Source organism: Phyllobates terribilis, unplaced genomic scaffold, assembly GCF_046119375.1.
Source record: "Phyllobates terribilis strain yellow unplaced genomic scaffold, ASM4611937v1 Scaffold_5__5_contigs__length_657084704, whole genome shotgun sequence".
NCBI classification, from domain to species: domain Eukaryota; kingdom Metazoa; phylum Chordata; class Amphibia; order Anura; family Dendrobatidae; genus Phyllobates; species Phyllobates terribilis.
Genome location: NW_027362765.1, coordinates 74501935 through 74526175, shown reverse-complemented (window position 1 = coordinate 74526175; position 24241 = coordinate 74501935). Strand labels below are relative to the sequence as shown.

General features: G+C 46.2%; 1 protein-coding gene across 1 annotated transcript in view; it reads left to right on the top strand.

Annotated features, from left to right (window-relative positions):
- The window catches only part of LOC141272073 (oocyte zinc finger protein XlCOF8.4-like), a 40949-nt gene extending 22990 nt beyond the window's left edge, over positions 1–17959 (top strand). The window contains exons 6-7 of the mRNA XM_073682384.1: positions 5408–5498; positions 15916–17959. Of these exons, the coding sequence (XP_073538485.1) occupies positions 5408–5498; positions 15916–16748 (924 nt within the window). The 3' untranslated portion in view covers positions 16749–17959. The remainder of the gene's footprint in view (positions 1–5407; positions 5499–15915) is intronic.
- The last annotated feature ends 6282 nt before the right edge of the window (positions 17960–24241 follow it).

Genomic DNA, 24241 nt, shown 5'->3' with positions numbered 1-24241 from the left:
CAATACCTGCCAGCCAAATGCGGTCTGCCCCTATATCCTGACACAGAAGACTCAGATTTTGATCAAGATAGAATTTTTCAGTGGAATAAAAATACCAAATGTTTCCGGAACAACGATAAAAAAAACCCTGTAAATTTCACTGATTATTGGACGACAGACTCAGATTCCAGTATTAATGATGAAATATCATCTCATAACCATATCATTAATCAGGAAATAGTAGGGAGCTCAGCCCATTTAGATGGTCAATCCATAGGGAACAACAAAAACAAATGAAATACGAGAGTTGGCTTCAAGAGCAAACAGGTCTCACCTGCAGGGGAACAACCAATTACTGTTTTGAGTTATAGCATTAGTCCGAATTTTCAGGATTCTTATTCTAAAGTTTTAGATACCTTACTAGAAACCTAATGGATAGCATCATCTGATAACAAAATTACTCCATTTACAGGTGAGGTCCTCTCTTCATTAAATCCTCCCTTGCCTGCTGGCTCTGCTTTGGACATTGTCAGGGACAACAAAGGGGAGGTCACACAATATCCCACCGCTGCCGTCACTCTGTCAGGGTTGTCAGGGATTCATGCGCACGCGATCCCGATTACTCACTATGTAGGTATCGGCAAGCGAGCTGAAAGCATATGGCGTACACACCTCCGGATTCCAACACATGGAATATGCGTATACGCCCCCGTACGGTTACTGCCAGCTTCACAGTAGCCCAATTAATATTATTCACTGCCACCATCAACCAAATTTGAATTATAATACAGGCCTGGTCGGACGCCTGCTTTCTGGTAGCGTATATGGCTTTGGGGGAGGGACGATTACAGGACAAAAGAAACAGGACTATTAAATTTTATATTTAATCCAAAAGGGAGGCAGTGTTTATGAAAAATATACAAAAGGTTTTACAGAAGGAAACATTACAATACAGAATATACAGTTTACACTAAAGTAAAAGGGATTAAATAGAAGAAACTTACTAATAAAGTTCGCAGAGACTACTCAGTATAGCTGGAGGGGAGGCACTCCAATTGATTTGACTGTTATTGAACGTGACCCCTTCTATATAAAATATATGCTCCCGGCAATGAATGCTGATCTCTCTCCAGTGGGGTCTTTTATGCCGAAGGGGGAACCTGCCCACATACTCCCCTGCGATGACCTTGATTATGGTTTTATTAAAATATCTGGCTTCTGCGATAACTTCTTGCTGCTTTATCGCAGAAGCCCGAAAGTGATACCATATTTTCCATTATGAATTTACCTTTCTTTAGAGACCACACATGACATAGCTGCGGTCTGTTATTTTGTACTTTTACATTACCGCTCACCGGAGGGGCATACTGCTACAGAAAATTATGCATATTGTTCCTTGGCCGACCCTGCCACAAAAATATGGGCCCCATTATTATCGGTGGATAGAACTTTAAATATTCCATATTTTGTGTCCGTGCCGGCCAAACTGGAGTTTGTAGCTGGGAATTGTCCTCGCAATTGTGAGTGTGTTTGAAGCTTAAATGAGCTGCATCCTCCTCACCCAGGTGTAAATTTATCACAGCCCTGTGCCACTTCAGTTTGCCACCTCTCCTGGTGCTGCGATTTGCATCGGGCTTCGTTAACTGACAGATGATGGAAAGGGAGGGGTGAGAGGGGCTTCAAGGGGAGAGAAAATATTTTCTTAATATTTCCTATGACAGACATGTTTTACAAACAGGTTCTCAGAGATACTTAAAGGGGTTATCTTGGCTTTTTTAATATTGTAATCCTCCTATTGCTCATGGCAACGTACAACAGGAGATCGGATGATTGCAGCTTCAAGTCCCTTAAGGGGACTATTAAATACAGTATAAAAAATAAATAAATATGAAAAAATAAAAAAAAAACACAGGTTCAAATCCACCATTGCCCCATTGAAAATAAAACTATCGTTAAGAAATGTCGATCTATAAAAACATAAAATAAATTAATCTGATTGGTAAATGGTGTAACAAGAGAAAAAATCTAAACACCAAAATTACGTTTTTTTTGTCTGCCACAACATCCCAATAAAATGCAATAAGAGGTGATCAAAACATGGTATCTATACCAAAATAGTATCAATAAAAATATCATATTAGGGCGCAATAAATAAGCCCTCACAAAGTTACAGATCTGGAAAAATGAAAACGTTACTGGTCTCAGAAAATGGCTATAAAAGCAAAAATTTTTAATTTTTTTTCCTTATTTTTAATTGGGTAACTTTTTCTTTTTTTCTTTTTTACTTTTCACTGTATTTATTAATCTTCCTAGAACAGAGATGGGGAACCTCAGGCCCTTGACGACTTTTATCCGGCCCCCGAGCAGATTCCTGGACACCACAGTACTTGGGCCACCAGCTGTATTTTGACTGCCGCAGGCCCTGTAATTTCTTCTTGCTCTGTGAGCACGTACACACAGTGTTCACTACTGAATGCTGAGGCGCGTGCAATGAAAGATTATGTCCTGACACCAGTGCCAGCGTCAGGACGTACTTTGTGGGCGGAGTTAGCACGTGATTTAGGTATACATATCCAAATGGCCCTTGGCAGAAAAACTGGTCCCCGCCTCTGCATTAGAGGATTTGAACCTGTAATCGTCCAATTGATTGTATTATATACTGCAATACTTCAGTATTGGTCTATATAGTAAAAATCAGTCTCCTATGAAGCCGGTCACAGGCTGGGTTCCAATGGCGCTCCAGGATGGGGGGCATGGACGTCTTCAACCCACTCCCGGCTATCATATCAACCCATTGGCACTTCATAATTGTGTTGTATGGGCGCAGATGTACACAAAGAATGACCTGTTCCCATGTTGGGACCCCATAAAGGGGTTGTCCGGTCTAGAGCTTTAAGTCTGCAGTCACTCTGTGACTTCGGTGCTGGCACCGGGAGCGGTGATCATGTGACTGCAGGTATGTGATTTTCATACTCCCGACCACAAGCCGACTAGATGGGCGCAGCCTCACTACATGCAAGTGTACTGAGTGAGGCTGTGCCTGCGCCCATCTAGTCGGAATGTGGCCGGGAAGTTGCAAATCACATACTAGCAGTCACATGATCACCGCTCCCGGCATCGGAGAATCCTCGGAATGCTCTCACTGTGAGGCTTCACAAGTCTGCAGTCACTCTATGCAGCTTTAGAGCTGACAACCCCTTTAATATACTCACTGATCGCCGTCTTCTCTGGTTTTCAGCGCCATGTAGCTGCTTTACTAGTGTAAGTCTATGAGACTCAGAAAAGGACGCCATAGACTTACATTGACTTCTGGTTCACACACAAATCCCTGTGTCATCTAGCAGGTCTGAATTCAGGTCACATGGGCTCAAGGAAACTGGAGCAGTGATGGGAACCTGGAAAGACGGCGATCAGTAAGTGTTCACGTACATCCCATAACGTACATAATTATGGGAAACAAATTGATGAGACTTCTCAGCTCGGCTGCTATCAAGAAGCCCAAATACTTCACATTGTTACTACATGTAACAAGCTGTGCCTGCTCCATTACACAGCCGCAGCCCTGTGCATCCTGTAGTACATGAAGTACAAGCATGGTTCCCATCCATGGGGTAATTACCAGACCTCTCATCTCATCAATGATGCCACAAATCTTCATTGCAAACTACCAGACATTGAGCCTCATCACTGGACACAGAATGGACCCAATGCATTACAACTGGCGCTGACAGCTGTAATGTAGGGGACAAGTAACAATTTTACTAGCACGATAGATGTGAGGTGTAGTGACCGGTGCTGCACTACAGATGATGTATAATGTTGGGATGAATGTTGCATAATGTTGGGATGAATGACAGAGGTTAGTGCTGGGGCAGATTACTGTTGGACACTTAGGCCTGGGATGATGCTAGCTCTGGCTGTGCGGTTAGAAAAGAAGCCCAGCAAGCTCCCCGGTCTGGGAGAGGAGAACGTAAATAAACTGGGTGCAGGGAATGAAGGGAATTTCAGGCTGAACAAAAGGTAGAAACCAAAAACAAAATTCATAGGGGTGTTATATATTACAATACAGCACAGATTAACTTAAAAAAAATAGGATTTCTGGGTCAGATAACCTCTTTAATCTTTACTGTACGCCTGGGGGAAGACAAACTGAGGACCAAGGAGGGACAGGGTCTCAATTGATTGAGCTCCAACAGAGACATGTTAAATAGTTACATAGGTTGAAAAAAGACCAAGGTCCATCAAGTTCAACCTTCCTCTACCTATTTTAAATTCTTTGTCACTAAATTAATTATAACCCACAATGCCATTTGTGCTAAGGAAAACCCAACCCTTGTATAAAAGCTGTTATAGTGCCTGCCATTACTACCTCTTGTGGTTTGGCATTCCACAGTGTGATTGCTCAACAATTAAGTGATAAAAATACCTATATATTTTTAAGTTCAGATCCCACACACTCCCATGGAGAGCGATTGTCAGTTGAGAGAGGTATTATCACACAATTTTGAAAACAATTAATGGTAGAATATCCTAAAATCATACTAGTATTTTATTACCAAAATGCATAAATGTATAGACAATCCACCTGTACATCCTGTAATAGCGGGACAGGGTTCATTTACTTCTATCTTGATACTTGTACTGGATGTTACGCTCATTGGTTGAGAAAACTCCCTTGCATATACAGTATGCAGATTTTTTTTTTTACAAATTCTGGCCCAGCTTAATTAGCAAGAATGATTCTATATGGCAACGATCAACATCAAGAGCCTGTACACCCACATCCCACAGGGTGCCAGTATACAGAGAGTTAGACATCAGTTGGAGAATAATATCTAGAGTTAACTATTGATGTTTATATGTAAATCTTTATGCTTTTGTTTTCAAACATAATTCCTTTCAATTTGCACACCACTGGTACCGCCATGGGTACGCCAGTGGTCCCGACATTTGAAAATATATTTTTGTGCCATTTTGAAACTTGATCATATGACCTTGGAATAAATAAGCACAAAATAATGCACCAATGGTGAGTGCGACTAATTTTTCTTCTACTTTTGTAATTTTTGAAGATTGTATTGCTGCACAGTTGAGCACCACCACGTCTGGCATTTTCTTTTTACTATCATTGTATACTCTAGTGTATTATACTTGCAGCATTGCTGGCCTGCAGATCTTTTGAATTGGATGTAAAGCTGATAATAGACACTAGATGTTGTCTGGATCGTGTCACAATTTTCTGGTTACGGAGACTGCTGGTTAGAATTAGGAGCCGCCAGTTTGGATTTATACAGAAAACCTGCAACTATGTAATAACTACTGTTATCTTGTCATTTTTGGTCATCTTGTTAAATGATCTTTTCTGTTCTTCTAAATCATTCCACGCGACGTCTCCATCTGTCTTTGATTTTTATAATTTTTGTTTCAGGGTAAAGATCTGTCTCATGTTGATACTATAGAGACATATGTGAAGGGTGATGAGCAGTGGAAAGAGGAGATTCTTACAGATAACTACACAGGTGAGTAGTGACTGAGGTTGGGTTTGGAGCAGTGTTCTCACAAGATTCCTCGTCTCTCACTCAACAATCAGTAATCCTGAATTATTGGCAATTAAGTGGGCCTCTGAGGAATAGCGCCACTGTCTACAAAGGTGCCAAACGTAAAAGTCACTTAACCCTAAGCAAGCTAGATGGGCTCTGTTCTTTTCAAGATTTGATTTTGTTGTGATGGTTAGACCTGAGACTAAGAATATAAAAGCCGAGGCGCTTTCCTGATGTTTCTGTCCATCTCATCCAGCTGCCTAAGTACCAATTCCTTTTCTTGCCATAGTTATATCTTCTGTGTCCCTATATATATCTTGTAGAGGATAGCTACAGATCCCAAGAGTTAGCCCCCGAAAATGTTCCCACCCATAAATTGTTTGTTGTTCCTCCTCAGTTCCATCTGTGAGTCCTACAGGGATCCCATAAATCAATTCTCATAGGTCACCATGGGAATAATAATACTCTTCAACTTGTGGCCATGTATTTTTGGTAGCAAACTATAGATTAAGATTGTAAGAAATATGTGCTCGCTTGAGAAATTTGTGACCGAGCCGAAACGTCTCATACCCGTCACGCCAGACTCCTCCAAAAAGTCCTTACAACCACCTCTCCATAGGCTTCATTACTGACCTCATTCACTCATAAGGGAATACTGTTATTTAGGTGGTTGTGGACTGATATATCAGTGTCATTTTGTTCCTTTGCCTGGGTTGCCTAACTCTCAAACCTTAAAGAGGTTGTCCACTAAAAGAGAACACCTTCTCAATCACAATGTTTGGCGCCAATAACATAAAAACACTGATACTTGGCTCCCGTGCTGGTGCCGTTCCAGTAATGTTGGCACTCGTGTTCCCGGGGCTGTCCTGCGGTTGTTATGACACATGAGCCCTGTGCCCAATCAGCACCGGCATCACTGTCCCTGCCTTCGGACAAACCGAACATCAAGAGGAAGTCAGAGAGCAGCCGCAGCCCTGACAGCAACTCGAAACAAACAACGGCAACCCTGGCACGTGCTGCAAACACATTTTCTCCAGCAGTGCGTAAGGTGTGCCAAGTGTCAGTGGAGAAAATGGCTTTCAGCAGAAGATTTCATTCACGATAAGTTCATGCTCAAAACTTTTAACTCTCCTCTCCATAATCCAAACAAGCCTACTGTACCACTCTCATCACATCACTATCCATCAATCCAAAACAACTCTTCGAAACTTTCCATACCCTCTTGAGCTTTAGAGTACAGGGCCCTGTCACCAACGTCAGTACTGTCGATTGACCAATTATTTCCAAGAAAAAAATCCACCATATCCGTCAAGACATTTTCGCACAAACCCCTGAGAGCTTGGATTTCCTCCCCTGCCCACCTCAAGTTCACTTTCCATCTTTGATCTTGTCAGACAATAAGTATTTATTAGGCTCCTCACTTCTTTTTGCCCTAGAATCTGCACCAATGATCCTGTTCCCTCACATCTGCTTGAGTCGCTCTCCCAACTGTCACTTCTACCTAACTAAAATATATAACCTCTCTCTTTCTTAAGGGATGCTTTCCTTCCTCATTCAAACACTCCATCATAACCGGCCTCTAATCTCCTCTTCATCTTTATACTCCTGGAATGCTTGGTACATTCTTGTCTAATCCACTGTCTCTCATATAACTTTTTTCTTGACCATTTACAAACCAGTTTCTTTTCTGTACACTATACTGAAACTGCCCTTACTAAAATCTCTTAACGATTTATTAACAACCAAATCCAATGGTTACTACTCCCTACTGATTCTTGTGGGTTTCTCTGCAGAATTTGACACTGTGGACCATCAACTCCTCCTCACCATGCTCTGCTTTATTGGCCTCATGGACACCTTTCTCTCTTTGTTCTCCTCCTACCTTTCTGACAACTTCTTTACTGTATAATTTGCCAGCTCTTTTTTCTTTAATCTTCCACTTACTGTCGAGGTTTGATCCTAGGCCATTTCCTCTTCTCTCCATATACTTCCCCTTTTGGATTAACTATCAGCAGATTTGGTTTCCAGTATTATGCACATACTAATCGCACACAATTATACACCTTCACCTGACATCACTCCCACCTTAGTACAAAATACCAGGGATTGTTTGTCTGCTGTCTCTAGCATCATGTCCTCCCTCTATCTGAAACTGAATCTCTCCAAAACTGAATCTCTCCAAAACTGATCTCCTCCCATTCCCTCCCTCTATAACCTACCTTTTACTTCATGTTGAAATTGGATTGGGTGGTTCAACCATAACTCCCAAGCAGAATACTCGCTGTTTTGGGGTCATATTTGACACAGAGCTTTTATTCAGTCCCTATTTCCAATCACTCAATCGCTCATGTTATCTGTATCGTTAAAACATCTCCAAAATCCAGCCTATTCTCACCTTTGAAACTGCAAAATCTTTTACTGTCGCTCTTATTCATTTTCATTTAGACTACTGCTACTCTCTACTAATTGGTCTCCCTCTTACCAAACTTGGAAAAGTGGTGGAGGTCGCAGTAGCTTAACAAGACGGTTTTAATGCCCCTTGGAAAAGTGGTGCAGGTCGCAGTAGCTTAACAAGACGGTTTTAATGCCCCTTGGAGAAGTGTTGGAGGTCGCAGTAGCTTAACAAGACGGTTTTAATGCCCCTTGGAAGAATGGTGGAGGTCGCAGTGGAATAAAAAGACAATATCAATGCCCCTTGGAAGAGTGGTGGAGGTCGCAGTAGCTTAACAAGACTGTTTTAATGCCCCTTGGAAGAGACGTGGAGGTCGTAGTAGCTTAACAAGACGGTTTTAATGCCCCTTGGAAAAGTGTTGGAGGTTGCAGTAGCTTAACAAGACGGTTTTAATGCCCCTTACAAGAGCCATGCAGTACAGCATATTAAAAACATTATTCCCATTATTGGGGAGTGGTTCTCCCATGGTCTTTGCCTATGCCTTCCAAGCAAAAGCTGCCAAAAATTAGGACGGAGGAACTTGCAATGCTGGCAACACGGACCACGGTCACCCTGGTGGTATAGTGGTGGTGGAGGCTGAGGATAAGGAGAAGAGCAAACAGCCGAAATGAGGAAGCGTATACCCATGTGTGGGTGTGAAGCGGTGCATGGGAATACACCTCCCGAAATAACACAGTGGATTTGACTTTGTTACTCTGCTGTCATTTGGTGGTGATGAGAAGTCTGGCCCAATCCAGCCCTTGTTCATTTTGATAAGGGTCAGCTTCTCAGCATTGTCAGTTGACAGGCGAGTGCACTTATCAGTTATAATTCCCCCAGCGGCACTAAAAACACGCTCCGATAACACGCTAGCGGCAGGGCAGGCCAGGACCTCCAAGGCGTACAGAGCGAGTTCATTCCAAGTGTCCAGCTTGGATACCCAATAATTAAAAGGCACAGAGGAATCACGGAGTACGCTGGTATGGTCGGCAAGGTACTCCCTCACCATCTTTTGAAAATTTGCACTCCTTGTGAGAGTACCCCGCGCCTCAGGGCCTGTAAGCTGGGCGGGTCTCAGAAAACTGTCCCAGAATGTTGACAGTGTTCCCCTGCCTCTGCTGGATTGGAGTTGCGTCTCTCTCGTCTGTAGCCTTGGTTGGTCAACGAACTGTGACCTCTGCCGCTAGTGTGTTCAGAAGGGAATTTTTTTAACCGTTCTGCAGCAAGGGCCTTCTGGTACTGCCACATTTTTGTAGACCTCTCCACCTCAGGAATAAGAGAGTGAAAGTTCTCCTTGTAGTGGGGGTCTAAAAGTGTCACCAACCAGTAATGACTGTCACCCAACATTTTGACAACGCGAGGGTCACGGTTAAGGCAGCGTAACATAAAGTCAGCCATGCGTGCCAGACTGGTAACGGGCAAGACTTCCGTGTCCTCACCAAGATGACGACTGACCATGTTCTCCTCTTCCTCACCCCTGTCCTCAGGCCACCCACACTGAACCGACTGTATGACAGTTGTACAGGTACTACCGTCTACAGCGCATGATACCAGTTCCTGTTCTTCCTCCTCCTCCTCCTCTCCCTCATTGTCCCCCAATGCACGTTGGGATGAGATGAGGCTGGGCTGTGTGTAATTGTAATAATTATAATGGCTACCACAGGAGTCTTTTTGCGTGGAACAAAGATACAACAGAACACAGCTCATAGGTGTCAAAGTGTATATTATAAACACACGGTGTTTCAAACAAGTGCAGACGAAAACTCAAAGTCCATAAACACTCAGGGGAAAATGCAATCAGCAGAGCAGTCTGTAAAGCGCAGTTCACACTAGAGGATGTTAGAAAACAAGGAAGTCTTTATCAAGTCCATGCAAGGAAGTCCATACAATATATATATTAGATAATCCAGGGAGGCCTGGGTAGGAAGTCCCTGATAGTGCAGCACAGTCCCGTGCTCTACAGCTATCTAATGCAGGTGAGTCAGAGCAGAAACCAGCTTACTTGTTAGCAGAATGCAGGTGAAGACTGAGGCTCAGAGGTAGCAGCAGGAGCAGCCAGGAGAAGGAGGAATACAGGTAACAACTGAATGCAGCAGAATCTCTGAGAGCAGGTAACAGAAGATCCACACAAGTCTGCAGGGCAGAGCAGGAAACTAGGAAACCACCAGAAACAGGTCACAGGCAGAATACTCTAGCACTGATTAGAGGCTGGGGTGGAGTTATAAAGCAGGAAGACAAGGGGCACATGAGACAAAAGACACCATCTTGAAAGAGGGCAAAAATGGCCAAAATGTAATAAAAAATATTCGCAGTCCTGACAGTAATCGCCCATTACGGCTTCTTGATCCATCTCATCATACTATGGCTGCAATGCCTCCTCTTTAATTCTCTGAAGAGAGCGTTGCAAAAGACAGACAAGTGGGATGCTGACGCTAATGATGGCGTGATCGCCACTCACCATCTTGGTGGACTCCTCAAAGTTTGTCAGGATGGTACATATGTCAGACATCCAGGTCCACTCCTGAGGTCTTATGTGTGGAGTCTGACCTGAATATCGACGGCCTTGTTGCAGCTGGTACTTCACAACTGCTCTCTTCTGCTCACAAATCCTTTGCAACATGTGGAGGGTGAGTTCCAACGTGCGGGGACATCACACACCAGTCGGTGTGCCGGAAGCTGCAAACGCTCCTGCAACACAGCAAGGGCGGCGGAAGCTGTAGCCGACTTCCGAAAATGAGCTGACAGGCGGTGTACTTTGACGAGCAGATCTGGTAACTCGGGGTACGATTTAAGAAACCGCTGAACCACGAGGTTAAGCACATGAGCCAGGCATGGTACGTGTACGATCTCGCCTCGCCTCAGAGCCGCCACCAGGTTACGGCCATTGTCACACACGACCATGCCTGGATGTAGGTTCAGCGGTCTCAGCCACGGATCTGCCTGCTCTTTCACAAAACTCACAAGCAGTGTGAGGTTTATCACCTAAGCTTATGAGTTTCAGCACAGCCTGTTGCCGCTTGGCTGAGGCAGTACTGCAGTGCTTCCAGCTTGTAACTGATGTGGTGATATCTGAGATGGAGGCAGAACATGAGGAGGAGGATGATGCGCAGGAGCTGTACACTGTTGGGGCAACTCTGACTGACATAGGGCCCGCAATCCTCGGTGTGGAGAGGATGTGTTCCGTCCCAAGGTCCGACTGGGTCCCGGCTTCCACTATGTTTACGCAGTGTCCCGTCAGGGAGATGTACCGTCCCTGGCCACAAGCACTTGTCCACGTGTCCGTTGTCAGGTGGACTCTCCCAGTAACTGCGTTGTTGAGGGCACGGCAGATGTTTTGGGACACGTGCTTGTGTAGTGCGGGGATGGCACACCGAGCAAAATAGTGTCGGCTGGGGACCGAGTACCGAGGGATGGCCACCGCCATAAGGTTGTGGAAGGATTCCGTCTCCACAAGCCTAAAAGGCAGCATTTCCAACGTAAGCAGTCGTGAAATGTGCGAATTTAGGACTGTGGCCTGTGGGGCGTTGGCTGCGAATTTGCACTTTCGTTCAAAGCTCTGGGATAGGGACAATTGAACGCTGCGGTGGGACGTGGACGTTGATGCTGTTTCTTGAGAAACTGCCATAACAAGTGAAGACTGAGAGGAGGGGGCATCTTTGCATGCAGTATGGACAGGGGATTGCCTTGCACGCACAACAGGGAGTTCTATTACACGCACAACAGCGGAAGAAGCAGTGGTGACACCCGCTGACACTGGTCGTGGACCCTGGGGTTCGCCCCACAAAGTCGGGTGCTTTGCTGCCATGTGCCTGATTTATTACTATGATTCCCTCCAGGTTTGTATCTTTTACATCTCTATAATCGGGACACAAGAAGGATACACATAAAGATATATATATAATTGTAAATCTACCTGTCCAATGCACTAGCACTTTCTTAAAAATAAGGGACATATCAACATGTAGTTTGGCTATACCCATGCCTTACAAGGTATTTGGCTATTTCCAAAGAAGCATCTATCTATTTCCCAGAATCCAATGGGAGTAGGTGCTTTTGTTTCCTGTCTAGTGAGAGTTGATATTATTCGCTGCTATAAATTAGATCTGTTTGTTAATTTATGATGGATCTGTCTTGTTGACGGTTTTTATAAATTCCCTGTTTTTGACATTGTTGATCTTTTAATACATTTTGAATAAAAAGTATGTTTTTACAATAATAAACTCTCTTCTTGTTTGTTGTGCCGATTTTTCTGGGCCCAACATAGTGTTGAAATATTGACCCTTTTCGTGAAGAGTATTGATTTGTTTTGGACTTTGGTGATTATTTTTTAAACAGATATATTGGTGTCTGAACAGTCACAGACACACTCAATTTTTTTTTTTTGGGGGGGAGGGGGATACCAAAAGGTTAATAAGACGCGTATTTGTACAGTCTGACTGAGGAAAAAAAAATTACAGGATTTAGATGATAAAAAAAAAAATTTGTCCTGGCCCCTGAGACCGGGGTGATAAGTTTAGCAATTTGACCAACAGGAGCACACAGGACTGTAATGCAGCGTTTGCTGGTATAACCACTGTGTCTCCTATACAGCCTGCCTGATATCTGGGATGGATATTAGTCCTGAGAAGGACTGTTAGTTTGATTTGGCAGGCTATTTCGCAGTATAAATCTCTCCCTAGCTCTGCAGCATTGACCCTACACTGTTTGATCCGGAGCGACTGTGTCCAAGATGGCGGCGCCCGGTTTTAAATGCTCGAGGTGACGCTGTACGGCCAGCCAATCACTGTAATGCCCACAAACAACATGGCTGCAGCATTACAGTGACTGACTGGCAATCCCTGCATGTTCATTGGCTCTGTAAAGAGCGCCAAACGTGCAGGGCGGAGACCCGAGCTCCCGCCCGAGTAACCCGGAAATGCTCGGTGCTCGCCGAACTTCCCGAGTAGCGAGAGGCTCGGGCGAGTACTGAGCAGTGTCGAGCATGCTCGCTCAACACTAATGGTGATATGATGGCATCACGCATCAAAATATATATTACTTTCTTGGTGGGCGGCATGGTGGCTCAGTGGTTAGCACTGCCATCCATGCAGGACTGGGGTCCTAGGTTCAAATCCAACCAAGGAAAACATCTGCAAGGAGTTTGTATATTCTCTCTGTGTTTGGGTGAGTTTCCTTCCACACTCCAAAGACATACCGAGAGGGAATCTAGATTGTGAACCCCAATGGGGACAGTGCCGATAATATCTGTAAAGCGCTGGGGAATTAATGGCACTATATAAGTGAGTAAAATAAATAAATCTCCAATTCCAGGGGAGCTTTGTAACTGTGTGGTGCACTGTGCTATATACTGCTGCTAGAGTCCAGAGGATTTAGTTGGGTGTAATTCTCAGTATCTGTATTATTCTGTGTGTGTGTGTGTCTATATATACTGCTCAAAAAAATAAAGGGAACACTCAAATAACACATCCTAGATCTGAATGAATGAAATATTCTCATTGAATACTTTGTTCTGTACAAAGTTGAATGTGCTGACAACAAAATCACACAAAAATCATCAATGGAAATCAAATTTATTAACCATTGGAGGCCTGGATTTGGAGTCACCCCCAAAATTCAAGTGGAAAAACACACTACAGGCTGATCCAACTTTGATGTAATGTCCTTAAAACAAGTCAAAATGAGGCTCAGTATTCTGTGTGGCCTCCACGTGCCTGTATTACCTCCCTACAATGCCTGGGCATGCTCCTGATGAGGTTGCGGATGGTCTCCTGTGGGATCTCCTCCCAGTCCTGGACTAAAGCATCCACCAACTCCTGGACAGTCTGTGGTGCAACGTGACGTTGGTGGATGGAGCGAGACATGATGTCCCAGATGTGCTCAATTGGATTCAGGTCTGGGGAACTGGCGGGCCAGTCCATAGCTTCAATGCCTTCATCTTGCAGTAACTGCTGACACACTCCAGCCACATGAGGTCTAGCATTGTCCTGCATTAGGAGGAACCCAGGGCCAACCGCACCAGCATATGGTCTCACAAGGGGTCTGAGATCTCATCTCGGTACCTAATGGCAGTCAGGCTACCTTTGGCGAGCACATGGAGGGCTGTGCGGCCCTCCAAAGAAATGCCACCTCACACCATTACTGAATCACTGCCAAACCGGTAATGCTGAATGATGTTGCAGGCAGCAGATCGCTATCCGTGGCGTCTCCAGACTCTGTCACATGTGCTCAGTGTGAACCTGCTTTCATCTGTGAAGAGCACAGGGCGCCAGTGGCGACTTTGCCTATCCTGGTGTTTTGTGGCAAATGCCAAGCGTCCTGCATGGTGTTAGGCTGTGAGCACAACCCCCATCTGTGGACGTTGAGCCCTCATACCACCCTCATGGAGTTGGTTTCTAACCGTTTGTGCAGACACATGCACATTTGTGGCCTGCTGGGGGTCATTTTGCGTGGCTTTGTCGGTGCTCCTCCTGTTCCTCCTTGCACAAAGGAGGAGGTAACGGTAATGCTGCTGGGTTGTTGCCCTCCTATGGCTCCGTCCACATCTCCTGGTATCTGCTCCATGCTCTGGACACTGTGCTGACAGACAAAGCTACCCTTCTTGACACAGCTCACACTGATGTGCCATCCTGGATGAACTGCACTACCTGAGCAAGTTCTGTGGGTTGTACTGTAGACCCCGCCTCATGCTACTGTACCTCTAGGGGAGAGAGCAATGGCAAAATGACCAAAACAGCCAAAAAGGATGAGAACAGAGAAATGGTCTATGGTCACCACCTGCAGAACCACTCCTTTATAGGGGGTATCTTGCTAATTGCCTATCATTTCTACCAGTTGTCTGTTCCATTTGCACAACAGCAGGAGAAATTGATTCACAATCAGTGTTGCTTCCTAACTGGACAGGTAGATTTCACAGAAGTTTTATTGACTAGGAATTACATTGTGTTGTTTAAGTTTTCCATTTATTTTTTTGAGCAGTGTATATATATTCAGGGTATAAATCTAAATATATGGCCTCTATTTTTTTTTACATTTGGGGGCATGGTCTTTTTAGGGGGTGTGGAAAATTTTGAGCGTCTGTAAATTTTGGTCCAGTTGTCCAGAAAAAATATAATAGTAGATTGGCAACCCTGAGTATAGAATTAACTTCTGTCAGTGTTTGCTCTCTGCTGTATGGTGTTGGTGGGTCTGCAAGCTAATTAAGCTCCTGAAATCCTGCTGTCCTCTGCAGGTTATAATCTGATTTGCTTCTGTTAAACTTGTGTGCCTTGCTATTCTCCCAGTGGACGTTCCTGATGTTTGACCTCAGCTCACTTTTTTACTATTCTTTTTGTACGATTTTGTCATTACATTAACCTCCTGGTTCTGACCTGGTTGCTCGACCATTCTCTTGCCTCTGGTTCACTTCTCTGGATAGCGGCTCGTCCCAGGAAGCAATCCAGGTGACCCAATTGTAAGACCAGATCCCTGTACAGTGGTTAAGGGGTGAAAGCCATAGTTCTCCTGGCATCTGCCAGACGGAGTGGCTTGCGACAAGACTGTCCAAGGTAGATTTTTTGAGCCTACAGCCTGTGACAAACATAAAAATGTGTACATGACCAGTCTGTGCTCCTCCCATGTGCCTTCGTCCATGCTAGAGTGCATGAGATTGAATCATGTAATAAAACTGACTAGTGGCCTCTTTATGAGTCTCTTCTGAACATGTGGAAATTATTGGTGACCGACAGAGAGAAACATGAACCTACAGAGAAGATGGCTACAATAGAGAAGTGAAAATTTGAAAGCGCACAACCTGGTGGGCTAAGACCATAAACTCAGCCATTCTTTTGTGGTATACTGCCTTAGTCTGTCAATAATTGAATTGTATATATAATTTCCAGAGAAATTATCAAAAAGTGTATAAAAATATTAATATAATTCAAATGCAGTGTTATTTAAAATTAATAAAATCATTTTTATTCTTGGCAGATTACTGTACCAGGAGCTCCGAGGGACATCTGATATTCTCAGCTTTTGCAGCTGATAATTGTAGTAGAACATCTGATACATATGAAGAACATGTAATTTTCACAGATACACCGGAAGGTCATCTAAGACAAAATCTGTCATCTGATCCTTTTGAAAAGGTCCTCTCTTCTGCTTCATCAAAGATGAATATACAAACGGAAAGCAAGAGAAGTGTTGAAAACGAAATAGCTTACATGGGGGAGAAATCATTTTCATGTCCAGAATGTGGAAAATATTACAGTAGTAAATCAAGACTTGTTACACATCAGAGAATTCACACAGGGGAGAAGCCATATTCATGTTCAGAATGTGGGAAATGTTTTACAGACAAATCACTTCTTGTTATACATCAGAGAATTCACACAGGGGAGAAGACTTTTTTCTGTTCAGAATGTGGAAAATGTTTTACTCAGAAAGAAAATTTTATTAGACATCAGTTAACTCACACAGGGGAGAAGCCATATTCATGTTCAGAATGTGGGAAATGTTTTACAAAAAAATCATATCTTGTTACACACCAGAGAATTCACACAGGAGAGAAGCCATATTTCTGTTCAGAATGTGGGAAATGTTTTACTCAGAAAGCAAATTTTATTAGACATCAGAGAACTCACACAGGGGAGAAACCATATTCATGTTCAGAATGTGGGAAAGGTTTTAGGGATAAATCAGAACTTTCTATACATCAAAGAACTCACACAGGGGAAAAGCCATTTTCATGTTCAGAATGTGGGAAATGTTTTAATCGGAATTCAAATTTTGTCAAACATCAGAGAAGTCACACAGGGACGTAGCCATTTTATTTTTTTAATTGTTTTATTGATAACATATACTAGAAAAACATATAAGTTATAGTAAAGTCACTTGTCTACAAAAGAAAGAGAAAGTGATTTAGTGCGCTGAATGGTTATTAGAAAATGTATACAATTACCAATGACCATTAGTTATTGAAAACTAAGTATAAAATAATACATCTATATTTGAACAAAGTATATATTTTACATTTGTATAACTACAGTACAAAAGGGTTGTCTGAAGCTTTCTTCCATCCTATTTGACATTGACCATGGAGAGATGATGCTATACATGATCAGTTGCCAAAGTAGCCATTCAGTGCCCCGCTTGTCTCATCCAAACAAGAGTCGCCTATAGATGAGACCAGTGGCGTTCATAGATATCCTGAGGTGTGAAAAAAAAAACCTTTAAACCACTTGTTTAGGGGTAAAACAGTTATTTAGAGTGGTCATGAAGATTATAAATCACAACTTTTAAAGACGGAAAGAGAGCAATGTATTGTTCCATGCACCCAAAAAAGTGATGCCCCTTGGGGTGCGTTCCCACGATGAGCTTTTGGTGCATTTTTTATACTGCTTGTTTTTGTTGTGTCAAAAATGCAGCATCTTACAGTTCTAGCAAAGTGGAAAGAATTTATAGAAATCGCATACCCACTGTGCTTTTTATTTATTTTAAATCAAATGTTTTTTATTGATTTTTATGAAGATTTTCAGAAAAGAAAAAAAAAAAAAAACCAAGACAAAGATTGGAGGAACGTGGTCCTCTACTCCCCAACAATAATAAACATTTCACATAAATTTTTGTTTCTTGTTTCTGTAGGATAAACGGTAGATGACCATACACTTGATCATAATAACAATAGTCACAATACATTTTTACTGCTTATGAAAATAATAAGGACATACTTATTTATTCTCAGGGAAGTTTAATTCAAGGTGTCATATAAACATAACTCAAAACAAGCCGAGGCAAAATCTCTACAATCCCCTAGATGCCAAACCAGAACCATCAATCCATAAACCCCATAACTTATCAAATTTAGAGAGAGCGTCTCTTTGTAGGTATATGCCTTTTTCCAAATTTACTAGCCAGTTAACTTTATCAATAAATTCTGGTATCATAGGTTCCTGGTCTGCTATCCATTTTTGGGCTATTAATTTCATTGCCATATATAACATACGTGCCACCGCAATTTTGCCATGTTGATCAGTAGTCAGATCTTCCACATATCTTAGTATACATACTAGTGGTGAACGTTCTACATTAATTAAATCCTGTTAATGATTGCTGTAACTCCTTTCCAAAAGGACACTAAGTTAGGACAATTCCACATCATATGAAGCATGTCTGCTGAGTAAGTTTTGCATCTAGGACAATGAGGACTTGAACGAAATCCTATGTTATGTAAAAATTGACGAGTTCTATATATCTGATGTCTCGCATGTATGTGAGACATCAATTATAATCTGTGGGATTCGCTTAAGGATAATTGTGGAATTCTCCAATCTAACCAGTGATTTTCTTCTATAGGACCCATCACACTCCTTCGATCACATAGGATGGTTTGTCAATATAATGTCCAGGAGAATGTTATAAAGTGTAGCGTCGGCGTCCCTGCCTCCTGCTAGGCAGGGATGCCGTTCCCCTCACCTCTCCGCTCCGTGCCCGGCGGCTTCCTCCCGCTCTGCTGGCAGCGCGCGCTGCTTCCCGGCCTCTGTGCTTAGGGCGCGCGTGCTCGCGCTCCCCCTCTCTTAAAGGGGCCGTGCGCGCCGTCCTAAGGAGTCCCCGGCCAATGGCCGGAGGACCTCACCATATATAAGGCACCTCCTCCAAAATGGAGGTGCCCGAGCAATGTTGTTGCAAAGCCTTTCAACTCTGCTTCAGCCCTCAGGTCCCGTTGCCAGTTACCTCCCAGTCATCTGCCAGATTCCTGCCTGTTACTTATCTATCTGCGGTCCGACAGTCTGCCTACCAGCCCTGCCAGTCTGTCTATGGATCAGTCTGCCCGCTCACCTGGGAGCGCTCACCTACTACCTGTCTGCTAGCCTACCTGGAGGCTCCGCCGTCACGTGCTGTGACCACCTACCTGTCCAGAGACTCTTGCCCGCTCACCTGGGAGCGCTCACCTGCTACCTGCCTGTTAGCCTACCTGGAGGCTCTGTCGTCACCTGCCGTGACCACCTGCCTGTCCAGAGACTCTTGCCCACTCACCTGGGAGCGCTCACCTGCTACCTGCCTGCTAGCCTACCTGGAGGCTCTGCCATCACGTGCCGTGACCACCTGCCTGTCCAGAGACTCTTGCCCGCTCACCTGGGAGCGCTCCTCTGCTACCTGCCTGCTAGCCTACCTGGAGCCGTCACTTGCTGTGACCACCGGCCTGTCCAGAGACTCTTGCCCGCTCACCTGGGAGCGTCCACCTGCTACCTGCCTGCTAGCCTACCTGGAGGCTCTGCCGTCACTTGCCGTGACCACCCGCCTGTCAAGAGACTGTCCCCGTCACTTGCCGTGACCTCCTGCCCTTCTACCCAGAGACTGTCCCCGTCACTTGCCGTGACCTCCTGCCCTTCTACCCAGAGACTGTCCCCGTCACCTGCCGTGTCCTCCTGCCCTTCTACCCAGAGACTGTCCCCGTCACTAGCCATGACTACCTGCCCGCCTTCCCTGGGAGCCACCCGCTTCCTTACAAGGACTGCCCCCTTGTATAGTTGCTCAGAGGTTCCACCTCCCCGACCCGTAACAGTTTGCTCAGGCCATGGAACCCGGTGGCACCCAAACTCCCTCGCTCTCGGACCTATGCCATGAACTGTCCCGTCAGAGGTCCCAACAGGAGTCCATCATGAGCCACCTGGGGAACGTCAACTCTCGCCTGGACACTCTGACTGCTCCACCAGCAACCACCGCTAGTGTCTTGACTCGCAACCCGGCAGCGCCGCTGCCCACCAATACCATGGCATCCTGCCCCGGTCCCCGGCTTTCTGCACCTCCTCGCTTCGGAGGCGACCCCACTCAAGCTCGGGGCTTCATAAACCAGTGCACCCTGCACTTTGAACTCCTGGCCCACCAGTTTATCTCCAACCGAGCCAGAGTGGCATTCATCATGTCCCATCTCACTGGGGAGGCACTGGCATGGCTTAACCCTCTGTGGGAGAGAGGGGATCCCCTGGTGTCCGACCTGTCGTCTTTCCTCACTGCTTTCCGAAGGGTCTTCGATGAACCGGGACGAAAGACCTCATCTGCCTCCTCTTTGCTACTTCTCCGCCAAGGGAGTCTCACCGTGGGCCAATATGCCATACGATTCCGCACCCTCGCTTCTGAGCTTGCCTGGGATAATGAGGCCCTGGTGTCCGTCTTCTGGGAGGGCCTTTCCGGTCGGATTAAAGATGAGCTTGCCGGTCGGGACATTCCTACCACCCTGGATGACCTGGTGTCTCTGGCTACCCGGATTGACATCCGGTTTCAAGAACGTACCAAAGAGACCACCTGTGAGAGAAGGTTTCCCTGCCTAGCTCCTACTTTCCAGAAACCTGTCTCCTCTTCTGTCACTCCCCGGGCGCACTCACCCGAGTCCATGCAGATCGACCAGACCAAGTTGGTCAAATCTCGCCAAGAGTCACGCCGAGCCGAGGGGAGCTGCTTCTATTGTGGCAGTAAGGAGCACCTGATTCGTTCCTGCCCGGAGAGGCCGGGAAACTCCAGTGTCTAGGATCGCTCAGAGAGGTCGCCCTAGACAAAAATAAGTCCTCTCCAACCCTGACTTTGTCTGTATCTATCTCCTGGGGAGAGAACCGTCACTTTGAACTCGCCCACCTGTACTCTGGATCCGCTGGAAACCTCATCTCTCAGTCCCTGGTTGAGAAATACCGTATTCCCACCAAGTCTCTGGCTGAACCTTTGTCAGTCGCCTCCGTGGATGGAAGACTCCTTCCGGTGACCATCCTGCTCGTCATGGAACCCATAACCCTGCAGGTGGGAATGCTGCACTCTGAGGTAATCTCCTTCCATGTGTTATCCGGACTCTCCCACTCCCTATTGCTAGGTCTACCTTGGCTCCAGACACATGAGCCCGTGTTGAACTGGCATTCCGGTGAAGTACTCCGGTGGGGACCGGCCTGCCATAAGACCTGCCTGGTTCCTGTTCGTCCGGTTCGTCCTCCACCTATCCCAGCTAATTTACCCGGTCTTCCGGCTCCTTACTGGCCCTATGCTGACGTCTTCGGTAAGAAAGAAGCAGAGACATTGCCACCTCATAGGCCATATGATTGCCCGATCGACCTGGTACCCGGCGCCACTCCACCCCGTGGGCGTATTTATCCGTTGTTTGCGGCAGAAACCCGGGCCATGTCTGAGTACATAGAGGAGAATCTGGCCAGGGGATTCATCCAGAAGTCTACTTCCCCGGCTGGAGCCGGATTCTTCTTTGTCAAAAAAAAAGATGGCTCGCTTCGCCCCTGTATTGACTATAGAGGACTCAATCAGATCACGGTTAAAAATAAATACCCCCTTCTGCTCATCTCTGAGTTATTTGATCGCCTTAAAGGCACCAGGATCTTTTCCAAGCTGGATCTACGTGGAGCATATAACCTGGTCCGTATCCGTCAGGGAGACGAGTGGAAAACAGCATTTAATACCTGGGACGGACACTATGAGTACCGTGTGATGCCCTTCGGTCTCTGCAATGCTCCCGCCGTCTTCCAAGAACTGGTCAACGACATCTTCCGTGACCTTCTTTACTCCTGCGTGGTGGTATACCTGGACGACATCTTGGTCTTCTCTCCGGATCTTCCCACACACCGGAGGGATGTTCGTCAGGTCCTGCTTAGGCTCAGGCAGAACCACCTCTATGCTAAATACGAGAAGTGCCTTTTTGAGCAGACCTCTCTTCCTTTTCTGGGCTATGTTATCTCCCAGACAGGCTTGCGAATGGATCCCGAGAAGCTCTCTGCTGTCCTAAAGTGGCCCCGTCCGGAGGGCTTGAAGGCGATACAGCGATTCCTGGGCTTTGCTAATTACTATCGTCTCTTCATTCCTCACTTCTCGTCACGGACTGCGCCCATATCTGCGCTCACCCGTAAGGGAGCAAATCCCAAGGTATGGTCATCCGAAGCTGAGGAGGCCTTCCTTTCCCTGAAACAAGCCTTCTCCTCTGCCCCTGTGCTGCACCGTCCGGACTGCAACAAACAGTTCTACCTGGAGGTTGATGCCTCCTCCTCTGGAGCCGGAGCAGTGCTCACCCAAAAGTCTTCCTCCGGGAGAATGGTAACCTGCGGCTTTTTCTCTAAAATCTTCTCCTCCTCTGACCGCAATTACTCCATGGGAGACCGAGAACTGCTAGCCGTTAAATTGGCGCTGGAGGAGTGGCGTTACCTGCTTGAAGGGGCTCTATACCCGGTGATCATCTACACGGATCACAAGAACCTGGCATATCTCCAAAATGCCCAGAGACTTAATCCACGTCAGGCCCGGTGGTCTTTGTTTTTTGCCCGCTTCGATTTCATCCTTCATTTCCGCCCGGCGGACAAAAATGTCAAAGCTGATGCCTTGTCCTGATCCTTCCTGTCCTCCGACCAAGAGGAGGAGCCTATGCACATTATCGACCCCTCCAAGGTGATGAATGTGGCCCCCTTGGATTTGACTCGTCTTCCACCCGGCAAGACGTTCGTGGCACCTCCAGACCGTGAGAGGGTTCTTCGCTGGGGGCATTCTTCTAAACTAGCTGGCCATGCCGGCCAAAAAAAGACCTTCCTACTCATTTCCCGGCATTACTGGTGGTCTACCCTGCGTAAGGATGTGGTAGACTTCGTCTCTGCCTGTTCATCTTGTGGCCGCAACAAGGTTCCCAGACACTTACCAGCTGGTCATCTCCTGCCGCTTCCCATACCTGTTGCCCCGTGGCAACACATCGCTATGGACTTCATTACCGATCTTCCTGTCTCTGCCGGGTGTACTGTCATTTGGGTGGTCGCGGACCGCTTCTCTAAAATGGCCCACTTCATTCCCCTGCCTGGTCTTCCGTCTGCACCTGAGCTGGCTAAGGACTTTATCCGCCATATCTTTCGTCTCCATGGCCTACCCCTCCACATCGTGTCGGATCGAGGGGTTCAGTTTACCTCACACTTCTGGAGAGCCACATGTAAACTGCTGGACGTCACCCTGGACTTCTCCTCCGCTTACCACCCTCAGTCCAATGGTCAAGTGGAGCGGATCAATCAGATCCTTACCAGCTATCTCCGGCACTTTGTTAATGCCCACCATTCTGATTGGGTGGACCTCCTTCCTTGGGCCGAGTTCTCTTATAATAACCACGAGAGCGAATCCTCTTCCAAGTCCCCGTTCTTTATTGTCTATGGCCAGCACCCCCGGATTCCGTTTCCCGTCTCCGCCTCTGTGGACAACCCTGCCGCGCAGTCTCTTGTCAGCGAGTTTTCTACCATTTGGGAGAGTACTAGGTCTGCACTTCTTCTGTCCTCCGAGCGGATGAAGCGATATGCTGATAAGAGACGTCTGGATCCGCCTCAATTCCGTCCGGGAGACAAGGTTTGGCTCTCTTCCAAACATGTACGGCTCAAGATACCCTCCTACAAGTTAGGTCCTTTCGAAATCCTCAGGCAAATTAATTCAGTGGCCTACAAATTAAAACTCCCGGCCACCTTACGTGGAAGGAGTTGGGAATCCGTATTTCTCCTCAAACCCGTTGTCTTTAACTCTTTTTCCAACAATCCAGGTACTCCTCCTGCTCCGGTTTCCGCTGAAGACGTCTTTGAGGTAGAGAGTATTCTGGCCACTAAGAGGGTAAGAGGAAAGACTTTTTTTTTGGTAGATTGGAAGGGGTTTGGTCCTGAGGAGAGAACATGGGAGCCCCGGGAGAACATCCATGCCCCTCTCATCCTTGCTAAATTTCTCTCTGGCCTAAAAAAGGGGGGGCCTAAAGGGGGGGGTACTGTAGCGTCGGCGTCCCTGCCTCCTGCTAGGCAGGGACGCCGTTCACCTCTCCGCTCCGTGCCCGGCGGCTTCCTCCCGCTCTGCTGGCAGCGCGCGCTGCTTCCCGGCCTCTGTGCTTAGGGCGCGTGCGCGCGCTCCCCCTCTCTTAAAGGGGCCGCGGGCGCCGTCCTAAGGAGTTCCCGGCCAATGGCCGGAGGACCTCACCATATATAAGGCACCTCCTCCAAAATGGAGGTGCCCGAGCAATGTTGTTGCAAAGCCTTTCAACTCTGCTTCAGCCCTCAGGTTCCGTTACCAGTTACCTGCCAGTTACCTGCCGGTCACCTGCCAGATTCCTGCCTGTTACTTATCTATCTGTGGTCCGACAGTCTGCCTACCAGCCCTGCCAGTCTGTCTATGGATCAGTCTGCCCGCTCACCTGGGAGCGCTCACCTACTACCTGTCTGCTAGCCTACCTGGAGGCTCCGCCGTCACGTGCTGTGACCACCTGCCTGTCCAGAGACTCTTGCCCGCTCACCTGGGAGCGCTCCTCTGCTACCTGCCTGTTAGCCTA